The sequence below is a fragment of the Pipistrellus kuhlii genome, unplaced genomic scaffold, assembly GCF_014108245.1.
Source record: "Pipistrellus kuhlii isolate mPipKuh1 unplaced genomic scaffold, mPipKuh1.p scaffold_m20_p_3, whole genome shotgun sequence".
NCBI lineage: Eukaryota > Metazoa > Chordata > Mammalia > Chiroptera > Vespertilionidae > Pipistrellus > Pipistrellus kuhlii.
Window position 1 is genome coordinate 25,057,332 of NW_023425529.1, and position 12,513 is coordinate 25,069,844.

The following is a 12,513-nucleotide window of genomic DNA, read 5'->3' on the forward strand; positions in this document are numbered from 1 at the left end:
GTATGTATTTAATCTCTTTAAATGTATTCTACCTCCCCCCAAATTTCTAGCATTAAAAAAAAGTGTGCCTTGAGCACAAACATGGTGGAAGCCATGGCAAATTTTGGCAAAGTTTGAAACGGAAATGTGTTTTGAGCCGGGACCGGTTTGGCTCAATGGATAGAGCGTCGGCTTGGGGACTGAAGGGTCCCGGGTTCGATTCCGGACAAGGGCATGTGCCTTGGTTGCGGGCATATCCCCAGTGGGGGGTGTGCAGGAGGCAGCTGATCAATGACTCTCTCTCATCGATGTTTCTAACTCTCTATCTCTCTCCCTTCCTCTCTGTACAAAATCAATAAAATATATTAAAAAGAAAAAAGAAAAAGAAAAGAAATGTGTTTTGAATGTTACTGTCCTGTAGCCCCAAAGAGTCTATTCAGTCCATTTGGCAAACAAGCCCAATCCATTCCCTGTGCCTTCAGCTGCAGACCTCTGCTTGCCTGACCGTTCCTTCGTTTGGTGTCTCAGTCTTCAGGAACCAGCATCACTGTGGACATTGCCGTGATGGGCGAGGCTCACGGCCTCATTACTGACCTCCTGGCAGACCCTTCTCTGCCCCCCAATGTGTGCACCTCCTTGCGGGCCGTGAGCAACCTGCTCAGCACCCAGCTCACCTTCCAGGCCATTCACAAGCCCCGAGTGAACCCTGTCGTTTCCTTCAGTGAAAACTATACCTGTTCTGATTCTGAAGAAAGCTCCGAAAAAGACAAGCTGGCTATACCCAAGGTAGGTAGAAGTGACGCACCCATGGGAAGCTTAAACCTTTTCTTTTTTCCTCTAGGTCTCTCTCTTGTCACTCGGAACCCGTATGCTAATTTGAGTCAGTGTCTCAGTGAAATGTCTTGATCATGGTGACCAGAGTAATGAAAGTTTAACATAAAGACTTCTGTCCTTATACTTGATTGCTTTCTGTAAATTAGAATTTCACCATTTTACGTTACCTTTTTTTTATTCAGACTTTCAACAAGTTTTTACTGCTATATGCCAGGCCCTGATGAGTGGGATAAGGTTATAGCACAACAACAGCAACAAAAAGTCCCTGCTCCCATTCTGGTGTGGCTTCTGTGTAAAACCCATTGCCTTCTGAAACACCGTTTCTCCACTCTTGGCATTCTTAGTATGGTATCCTTCATTGTACGCTAATGGCTTTCCCAAACCCAATAAGATTTGAACTCAGAACAGTTTTAGTTGATTTTGGATTATTTAAAGTAAAACATGGTCTTCATGTTTTGTATAATATTTTCTTTTTACACAGAAGATATACTAAGAATTTTATAGAAGTAAGCTATAGGGAATACTCCTAAACGTGGTATAGACCTCACATTAGTCAAGAACAAATCATATGAATGACTTAAAAAATAAATAAGTCCGAATTTAAGTGGTCCCTGGTACACCCTGCACCCTTATCTATTTGGGAAACCAGCAGCCATTCTCTTGAACTGGTGATCAGTCAGTAACATGCAAGCTCTTGCTATTGTGTCTCTTGGCTCAGGGATGTGTTCTTTGCACAACCTTGTCAATGAGCTGTTTACATAGTTTCCTTCCAGCATCTACTTCTCTGAGAAAGGTATGGCTCAGCATGACATGAAACGAAGAGAGATTAACTGATTCCTTTGGCTCTCAAAATAGATATGAAGTCAATGACAGATTAATAGGCAACAACCCTGGTATTTACAGTGGGTGACCTTTTGTCTTGCTATTGAATTACCTTCTAAGGTGCAAATTAAGATCTTTAAGAGGCATGGAAAACTACTTAGTATCAGAGGTATATACTTCATTTCTCAGAAATTTTTAAATCCTCAAGAGACCAGACTACATCTTGATAAACTGTGCTTACAGGACTGGTCTATTAGACCAGTGGTTTGAGCTCCTACCTATTGTAACAGCTGCTGCAGTTGTAGCAGAATTTCATTTTTATTTATTTATTTTAACTATATTGTATTGATTTTTTTACAGAGAGGAAGAGAGAGGGATAGAGAGCTAGAAACATCTATGAGAGAGAAACATTGACCAGCTGTCTCCTTGCAAACCCCCTACTGGGGATGTGCTCACAACCAAGGTACATGCTCTTGACCAGAATCGAACCTGGGACCTTTCAGTCCACAGACGGACGCTCTATCCACTGAGCCAAACCGGTTTCAGCTTCACTTTCATTTTGAAGGTGAAAACCCTCTTTACCATCCTGGTGTTCATTCTGGTGAGCTCAGAATCTTGCCTCAGTGCTGGTGATGCCATATACCCCATTTAGGATATGAAAGGAAAAGAAATAATAAAGAGAAAGTTGCAGGTCAACCAGCAAAGTCTCCTACTAGGAGGAATTGGTACTGATGACGTTACCCATAGGCCTGAGATCTAAGTGACATTAACCACAAAGAGGTGGTGCATATTATGTTACACTGTTACACTTTTTAAAAATATATTTTTATTGATTGTAGAGAGGAAGGGAGAGGGGGATAGAGAGAGACAGAAACAACAATGATGAGAATCATTGATTGGCTGCCTCCTGCACACTCCCCACTGGGGATCAAGCCTGCAACCCGGGTACAAGCCAGTGACTGGAATTGAACCTGGGACCTTTCAGTTTGCAGGCTGGTGCTCTATCCACTGAGCCAAACCTGCTAGGGCCACTCTTTTATTCTTATGTCCTGTCATTTGTACATCAAGAAATTAAAATTCGCCGAAACTGGTTTGGCTCAGTGGATAGAGCGTCAGTCTGCGAACTGAAAGGTCCCAGGTTCGATTCTGGTCAAGGGCATGTACATTGGTTGTGGGCACATTCCCAGTAGGGAGTGTGCAGGAGGCTGCTTGTCGATGTTTCTTTCTTATCAATGTTTCTAGCTCTCTATTCCTCTCCCTTCCTCTCTGTAAAAAATCAATAAAATATATATTTTTAAAAAGAAATTAAAATTAAATTAATAAACACTTCGGCATAGAGACTATTGTGCAAGATTATATAAATTAATTCATGCCCCAAACAAGTGACTTATGAGGGAAATCGCATAATAACTAAAATGACATGTGTGTACAGAGAATAGGTATATAAATTCTGTTGAACTAATAAAACTATAAAACTACCTCAAAAGTAGTTCACTGTCATTCCAATAATCTTATATTTGTGTAATCATTGAAGTGACTATTTCAAAATGTTATTTTATAGTATTCATTTGTTTTGACCTGAGTCTTTTATTGCATATCTGAGTACCCACATTTTCGACAGATGATATTCAACCAATATAGTTTAATAAGTTTGCTTCCAAGTAAAAGCCATTTTCTTCCATTGTATGATACTGAGGTTAGTGGTAGAAAATATGCTCGGTAATAAAATCAACTCTCCTTCTTCCTAGCGCCTGAGAAGGAGCTTGCCCCCCGGTTTGTTGAGACGAGTTTCGTCCACGTGGACAACCACCACCTCCGCCACAGGTCTACCCACTCTGGAGCCGGCCCCCGTACGGCGGGATCGCAGTGCCAGCATCAAACTGCATGAAGCACCCTTACCAAGGTTAGCAGTGCTCCTATTCGTTTCCCATCTCTTAGGGAAGTTCCTTACCAAACAGGAACTGTACATTACAGGGGAAGGGAGACCCAACCAATGACAGCTGGTTGGAGGCCAGCTTTGGAAATGAAAAAAAGTGCATGTATGGTTTAAGTGGAGAACAGCCCAGGGATTAACATCAGATAATTAGGCTCACGTTGTGTTTTGAGCAATGCATCTCCAAAATGTAGATCCCATTCATTACACTTCTATGTAGCATTCTTATATTCTACTTATAAATTATTAATTCCAGATTTATTTACAATAATAAGATAGACAAACCAAGGATATCCTGCAGGAAGCATTCCCTCCATGAGGCTCACTGTCCCTTACCTTTTATCTAGTAAATAGTATCAGTGTGTTTAGCAGCAGGTTCATCATTGGCATGTTTACAAGGAGATTGTGATCATGATCCTTTTTTTCCCCGGGGTATCACCAGTAGAAGAAATTGTAGGCTAAATGTTGCTGACCTTTTTCCTTCCCAAGGAAATATTGCAAGAATGTTATTTTTGAATGATTTTACAAGCATTTAATTTTTTAATTTAGACATACCAAGAATGACAAATAATAAAGAACACAATTCATGTAAGTCCCCCTGCACCTTAACTAGTTAATTTGCCAAGTCTTTAGGAAACCTATGAGGAAAGTGATTCTATAAATAGAAAGAGGTGTTTGATTCCTAGTAATTGGATAAGTAGGAAAGTTACCTTTGTGCTTTTGTTAACCCATGTGCTTGATGAGTGACTGCTAAATCCACACAGCAGAGACAGAGACTGAGCTTAGCTGCCCTATTTTGTCATTTGGACAAGGTGGTTCTGTCACTGAACCTGGACCACGACTCAGATTGGCAAGTCTAATATGGAAATGATGGTTGGGTTTTGGCAAGTTCTGCCCCAATGGTTGATGAACAATTTATTTATTCTTCTTTATGCTCTGTCTTTATAGCGCTGGTAGTTCTGATTCTTGGAATAACCCCGCGATGATGACCCTCACCAAAAGCAGGTCCTTCACTTCGTCCTATGCCGTTTCTGCAGCTAACTACGTAAAAGCTAAAAAGCCAAGTCGCCCAGGTGAGTGACCTGCTGGGAGGAGAGTTCATATTCACTGAGTGTGCAGTCACCGAGAGAACTAAGCCTTAAGTGTTTAAATAAGATTTAGAGGATGCTCTGCACACGGGAATATTTGGTTTGACTCTTCTAAAAAGAAAAAAAAAACCTCAATAACCAATTAATTACCTAGATTTTCACTTTATATGATGAAACAGATGCTTTCAAAGTGGCTGCACCAGTTATTCTATCTTGAGCATATTGGATAAATAAGAAATCACCTATCACCATTGATGATAATCTCTGGAAGCTTCATCTTATAATATCAGAGCTAATAATGTACTTATGAAGTCTCAATTTTATTCTGCATGGCTATTAAAAGAAACTTATTTTTCAGGAGTTTGGTATTTATAGGAGTTTGAAGAAATGCTTTATTTCTATACATATTATAATTTTTCAAAGAAATTCTTTATGTGGTCACTCACCACCCCTTCTCACTGGGCCGTTAAGACGTTCAAACTCTGCCTGCTTTGGTAGCACCAAACTCCAATTTTTGTGTCATCAGCCTCATGACATTGCTAATAGCCCTGCTGGCTTGTTTTTCTAATTGCTACATCCTGCTGCCTGGGTTCTCAGTCTTCTGCTCCAGGCTAATTGTTAGTAAATAATGCTTTGAAAGGAAGAACAGGGATTTTAGTCACACTGCTAAGAATCTCTTCTTTCTAGAAACCTAGAAATTAGTTGTCTCATCTTAACAGTTTTTATTTTTAAGTGGGCATTTCTATTTGTTGTCAAAGCAACAGGAATTTACTATAAACTACAGAATCATAGCCAGAAGCAAAAGTTCTCAAGAAAGACAATGCATTTATGAAGGTTAGGGAAATAGTACTCACATCCCACTAATATTTCAATAATTTGTGTCTCTTATGCTCTTAAGTAATAAGAGACACAAATTAAGGAAGCATTTTTGTCATCTGTTTTTACAATCTAGAAATAAAATTTAGTGATTTCTTTCCCTTTGATCACCCCCTTTATATTGGTGACTGTTTCTTGAAACCACTTAAGCACCAACGTTGCTTAAATTTCTACTGTTTGGTGTTAGGAAGACACTTTCTCCAGCAAGTATACTTTTACTGGAATTGTATCACTGAGTGAAACTATTAAAGGTTATTTGGTTTTCCAAAAACTAATCTGGTCCTCTCTGCTTTTTAAAAAATGTTCATTAAATCTTATAACTTAAGTAATTAATGGCCTGAGAAATAAATTGGAGCTTTCACCTAGGCCAGGAACAGGCTAGGTGGGAAGATACTTAAATTGGGTTGTCCTGGGGACAGACACAGATTAGCTCAGTGTTGTGGAGACTCAGGTGGGACTTCAGCAAGGTGGAGGAACTGGATGTGAGCATTTCACATTAAACCTGAGACTTTTAAAGAAGCACTAAAGTGGCCATAGGTCAGGAGGACCCCTAGGCTCCCTATAAAAATATGTGCAAATAATTTTTGAAGAAAAGCATCACCAGTGAAGGGCCATATGATTTCAACATATCAAATTCAAACAAATCGGAACTTGCAACCAAGATCACTAAGCACACAAGGAACATGAGTTAGAGAAAAGGGAAAGAAAATAACTTTACAGATCTCTAAAAGGGTGGAGATATTTAAATGCTAAAATATTTCATTTAATTTTAAAATATTTAAAGAAAAATACAAGGTTATAAAAATAACAGCAATGGGAGAAGATATCATTGAAGGTCATCTAAACATAACTTTTAAAAACATAATCAAGGTAATACGATATGTTAAGTGACGTAGTAGAGTATTCAAGGGAAAATTAATAAACAGGGAGGCAGAAAAATGTGAAGACATTACCCAGAGTGCAACATAAATGAGAAAATGGAAAAGATTCTAAAGAATATGAGAAAAGGAATTAGACTTTCTAATTAGATAAATCATAGTTGTAGTAGAGAACAGGAGACACAAACTCTGAGGAAAAGTGGAGTAAAGGGGGGAAAATTCACATATGAACACAAAATTGTGAAACTGCAAAGCATCAAAGACAAAAATAAAATTTAAAGTCAGCCAGATAAAGTCAAATAACCTTTTTCAGAAAAGCAGTCAATCTAAGAGCAGAACTTTCTAGAATAAAGGGCATCAGAACATAGAATATTTTATTCAAAGTTCTGAGAGAATCTAATAGTCAACCTATAATTGTGTGTCTGTCAAATCTATCTCACAAGAATAGGAGTGAACTAAAGACATTTTCCAATAAGTCAAAACTTTACCAACTACCAAATTTTAAATACAGGAACTTATGATGGATAAAGTCTACAAATAAAAGTAATAGCAGAGAGGTCTAAGATGTAATAAAAATGATGAATAAATAAATTTAAAAACCACGAGTCCATCAAACAAACATCATATGCATAAATAATAGCATTTCCAGATTTGTGAGTATTTTTAAAAGATGGAGTTAAAATATTGAACAATAATAAAATGTTACTCAAAAAATGAAATATGAATTTAAGTATTCTACATTATTGTATAGCTCAGGAAATGGATTCAGATGAGGAAACTGAGACACATAAATGTCAAGGAAATTGTCCAAGCTCACATAATTCATCCTAAATTCTTTATTTTTATTTTAATGACTTTATACAGGGGGGTTTGGGGGGAGGGAGGGAGGGATTGAGAACAACAAATTAAAATATTTTGGCACTGTCCTTGACTGAGTACAAGATAATGGTATGATTTGGTTTCCTGTCTCTCATTTTCTTCATTTAGGTAATAAAATTAAAATCACAGTAACCAGCATGATAAACTCAAGAAGGTGAAATTGAATCATTGTGTTGTATTCCTGAAACTAATATACTGTTACATTATTATACCTCAGTAAAAAGAAAGAAAAGGAAGCTGAAAGTTATGGTTAGTGATTTCACTGGAAATAACAGAACAAATGAGGGAACAGACATGAGGAACAGCCTCATCTTCCATGACCTGCTCCCCAATTCTTATGACTGCTCTCAGTAAGAAAGGGCCAGTGTCAAAGGGAAAGAATGTCCATGTAAGATATTGCGAAGGCAGATGGTAGAAATTAGAGCCACAGCCAAGGCAAACGTCTCTTTCCCTTCTTGGCATAAAGAGCATAAGGTATCTCTATCATGATTACTTTGGAGAGGACTTTGCATTGCAGCATCTCTAGGGCGCTATCACGGCAGAACAAAATGTTTATAAAATAGCCTATATGTGAAGCATGCTTAATTCAACTAAAATACCTGATAGTCTGCCAAAAAGGGGGGGGGGGGGATCCATCCAGAATCAAAGACCTGAAATTCAATTACAGTTCTCCCTGATCAGATGGGTCCTTCTGCTTTGAAACCCTTGTTTCCTTTTAATGATGGTATTGAGTTGATTGAGCTAACTAGGTGTGTTATGTTTGATATAACTGACTGTGACGCCAGCTGGTTTTAACTAAACTATGTAGAAAGGGACCTGGTAAAGCCCCTTTATGTGGCAAAGGATATAAGGAAATAGAATCAAAGTGTGAAAAGAGTCTAAGGAGGAAAATACCAACCAATAGGAAAAGAGGTAGGAGAATGCAAGCAAAAAGTAGAAAATAAAACCACTGAAAAATAAGTGACCTGTTTATAGAGGGGACTAATGAAGCCTGTGCTTTGCACAAATCTTTCAACAGTGTGTCCTCTAGCTTGATCAGTCAGCATTAATTTAAATAGCTGAAACACAACCAGTTATTCACAGTTGCTAATAAAAAATAAATGGATGAAATCAAAGAGAAGTCTTGATTACAGCATAAAATAGGAGATTTAAATATGATTTGCATTTTCAATCTTGCTTTTCTATTTATGAGTCACTGACAATGTAGAGCTGCCATTATGTCATTAATGAGCTTTTAAAATTCCTCTGACTTCATACTTAATGTGTTTGTAGTAGTCCCTGCCCAGATTCTTATAATTCTTATCAAATTCTTATAATCTTATTTTAATGATTACAGACCTTTCTGTAATCATTAAAGTAAGTTACACTGAGTTTTTCCTATAGAAAATTTGAAATGAGAGATAACTTAAATTATGACTTTGTGATTTTTACTTTTGCATTCTCTATACTTTAGATACATGTTCTATTTTGGAAAACTATTAGGATTGTCCATTTGCCTGTGGGCAGGGAAAAGAGGCATGTATTTATCAGACATGCTGGTTCCTTTCTTGTTCAATTAAAATTAAGCTGAGAGAGTTTTACAGCACAAAACAGATGGATTCACTTAAATAATTTCCTTCCAGAATTGTTTATCATCTCCCTTTGATTGCCCAAAGTTCCTTGTGTCTTGACACACATTTTTTCATGCTCTTGGGAGCAAGAAATTACAGACTGAATTACTCAAAAGACTTGGCATTTTAGAATTTCTTAAAGTTATATCTTAAATTTTTTATTTTTTAATGTTTTAAGTATTTCACATTTAGGCCAGTTTCAGTTACTCAAGGATTAGTATTTCATGAGCTAAGTCTCTTTTCTGGAGTCTCTTAAAATTACTGAGTGTAAATTTATCTGCATCCCTTTACCAGAATGTGTGTGTGTGTAAATGTGTGAGTGTGCAACACAAAGGTGAATGAGATTTCAAATGTTATGAAGTTTACTAACATTATACCCAATTACACTTAAGCTACCTTAAAAAAAAACAATCTGTTCTTGAAAACCCAAAAAAAAGAGGGGGGGGATTTTTGGAGTAACCAGTTCCTGTGTCTGAAATAATTTCATTTGCAGTCTTTCCTTTCTAAAATGATGAGTTGGTTTTTATCTTTACTTATATCTTCATCTACTTGAAAACTAATATCTAAACATAGGCCACTTTCCTATGGCATTCTCTTTCTGTTTTTAAAACTTTCAGTAAACTAAGATAATGCACCCTGTGAAAAATTGCGGTTAGGTATTGGAAACAAAGGAATTTATATGTTTATACCTTATCTTCTCACCTACAGAATAAAAATATCCCTGCATTTCAGGGCTATTGCCAAGACTCTTACTTGTTAGCTGTATTCAAAACACAGAGACTCTCAGCTCGGCTGAAGCAAAGTGCTTCTCCTCTGTTTCAAGGTTTATTTTAAATTTCATCCCAGGCAGTAAATGTGGAGTCTTAAGGTCTGCTTATTATTTTTTTTTTTTTAAGTTTAGTTAATCCATGGGTTGTAAGAACTCTGATCGTTGAGTGGATTTTTAAGAGAATTTCATTTCTCTGAGAACATCAGCTGGCATCTACTAAAAATTAGCAATGAAAAAAAAATCACCCTTCTCGTAAATGACTTTCAGAGAGTACGCTGTGTCAAAACAGAAATGTGCAATGTTTCCACGGGCTTTGTACAAAAGTGGTAGAAACTTGTCAAAAAAAAAAAAAACCTCACAATTACCTAGCAAAGTAATGAAGGAAATGGCTAAGGCAATGCCTAGCTAGGAGTCTCTCCTTTTTTAAGACCGCATTTAAACCCTTGCATTGGCCCTCAGATCTGTACCATCTTACCCAGCAACCTCTCTGGCCACATTCCCTGCTCTTCCTCCTTGCTAAGCTGAAGCCACACTGGTCCTCTTGTGGGTCCTTCCTTCTAGAACATGCTTCCCCAGGTGCTTGTCTAAATAGACATTTAGATCTCTATTACTTAAAACTGCCTTACTTTCTTGTCTTCTTTTTCCTCCTATACCTCTTCCTTTTTTTTTTCTTTTTCTTTTTTTTTTCTTAACCTTCTTCTTTTTTCTTTTCTTCTCCTCTTCTTCCTCCTTTTCTTTAGGCCTTTTCTTCTCCTAATTCGTTTTTAATTTTTGTTTCCCTACAAAACAGTGGAAGCTCCATAAAAATAGAGCATTTTTGTTCACCACTGCCTCCTTAGCCCCTGGAACAGGGCACGCAGTCAGTGTGTCTTGAATGAGCAAATCATTGAGCTAATTTGTACCCTTTATAACACATCACACCCCATCCAGCTCCTTAATGCCTTTTTTCTAATATATCTGGTGACTTAGTTAGCTGTAAACTAACAAATAGTCTAAATTAAACTAGTCCTTTTCAACCTTTTTTTTTTTACATATATGTGTAATAATGTGAATACGATGTTATATAGCAGTGGAGAAGTGAGAAGGGATTTAGAGCTTGTCGAAAATTTTATTTCCTGCATTTTCTAAAACCATAATAAGAAAATCTAATTACATTAGATTTTAATATAATTTATAATATAAATCTAATATTAGAGATAATATTAAAAATTAAATTTATTCTGGGGCCTCCAAATAAAGTCATTTAAAAAAATAATTGCAACCATTAATATTTCACAGGTATCTGTAACACACTTGCTACCCCCAATGATAGGTTGGTTGAGAAACTCTGAGATAAATATATAGTGAACTTAATTTTCGTTTGGCTTAAGAGACGATGTGATATGAAGGTTTGTCAATATCTTTGCTAGAATAGCTAAGCCTTTTCACTAGAGTCTAAATCAAAATTAAAACCATAAAGCTTGTCATTGTACAGAGCAACACAAATGTTGCCTCGTAGGTAATGCATTCTCCCATGGGCAGTCTCTGACAGGGGTATGGCTAATAAGCCACCTTCACAAGAATAACTGTCCCCACTCCATATTCTCCTGTTTATTAGCACTGTGACCCTGGGGAAGTTATTTTATTTACCTCTCTGGGTCTCAGAGGTTCCAGTTAGGTATAAAGGCCAGGATTGATCTATTCATCAGGAATCAACAATAGAAATACTGAGAAAGGGACTAGGAGGGGTTGCAGGCCACCACACTGAATCAAAGGGAGAGTACAATATTAAAACAAAACAAAAGAAAATTTTTTTTTAAATCTTTAATTACAAAAGCTCTTCAGCAAGCTTCATATTCCTTCCAGTGGGCCGGGAAAACTGTGGGTGTGACAAAACATTTGGGAGAACTAAACATGGGAAGCCGACTAAGCCAGCTGCCAGTTCACCACACATACTATGATGTGAGAGCTGCTGGCTGTACATTTCCCCCGGAGTGGTGAGAAACCGGAAACAACGTGCAATGACTTCATTTCACTTGCTTGACAGTAGATTGTTCAGCATCAGTAAACAAGTAGTTGTTCAGAAGCTATGTCTCTATTTTCTTCAATTTTTACATGGGCTGCTTTCCCTACATGAGAGAGGAAATTCAAAAGGCATGTCCCTGTTACTTACTCAAACATTGGAAATCTAATTCAGTGTTCTGTAAAATTCTCACAACTGGGAATAAACAGTTTGCCACAAATACACCCACACTTAAAGTTTAAACTTCAGGCCTATTGTTTGATCAGAAAAAGAGCATATTACATTTTTAAATGTCTTCTTCAGAAATTACTCTGATCAAAGTCATTTCACACCCAAACTAGTCATTTTGCTGAAAACACCCATGGTTAATAAAGTTAAATGCCTCTGATGAATGTATCTTTTTTATTTACATATTTTAAGCATTGTATGCCTGCCAAACTCTGCTCCAGACATGTTAATATTTAAAATAATTCCTGATCCTCTTGCTGCTAAAATCTTCACAGCAGATGAGAAGACAAACATGAGAAAATGTTAACCATTATCATCGTGTTAGAATGACAAGAAGAAACAAAAATAATAGTCTTCTGTCCTGAAGTGACTCCAGGCCACCAAGGCTTTCACTGGATTTGCCAACATTGCCACCAGTTGTCTTCACAATGATTCATTCCTTTCATGTCATGCTGTGAAGACACCCCCCACTGTCCTTACACCCTGTCCAGCCTGTCTCCAGAGGGTGGCATGCAGGGGAGGCCAGCCCGGGACCCGAGTACTCGTGGGGGCCTTAGTGAGTTCAAAGGAGACCAAAGTGAAGTTTAAGGGTTGTGAGTTTGAATTCCAAAGACA

General features: G+C 37.4%; 1 protein-coding gene across 1 annotated transcript in view; it reads left to right on the top strand.

Moving 5' to 3' along the window:
• The window catches only part of PDE3A (phosphodiesterase 3A), a 243,246-nt gene that overhangs the window by 199,370 nt on the left and 31,363 nt on the right, over nt 1–12,513 (top strand). Inside the window, exons 3-5 of the mRNA XM_036455561.2 lie at nt 508–765; nt 3,384–3,538; nt 4,517–4,641. Coding sequence (XP_036311454.1) covers nt 508–765; nt 3,384–3,538; nt 4,517–4,641 — 538 coding nt within the window. The remainder of the gene's footprint in view (nt 1–507; nt 766–3,383; nt 3,539–4,516; nt 4,642–12,513) is intronic.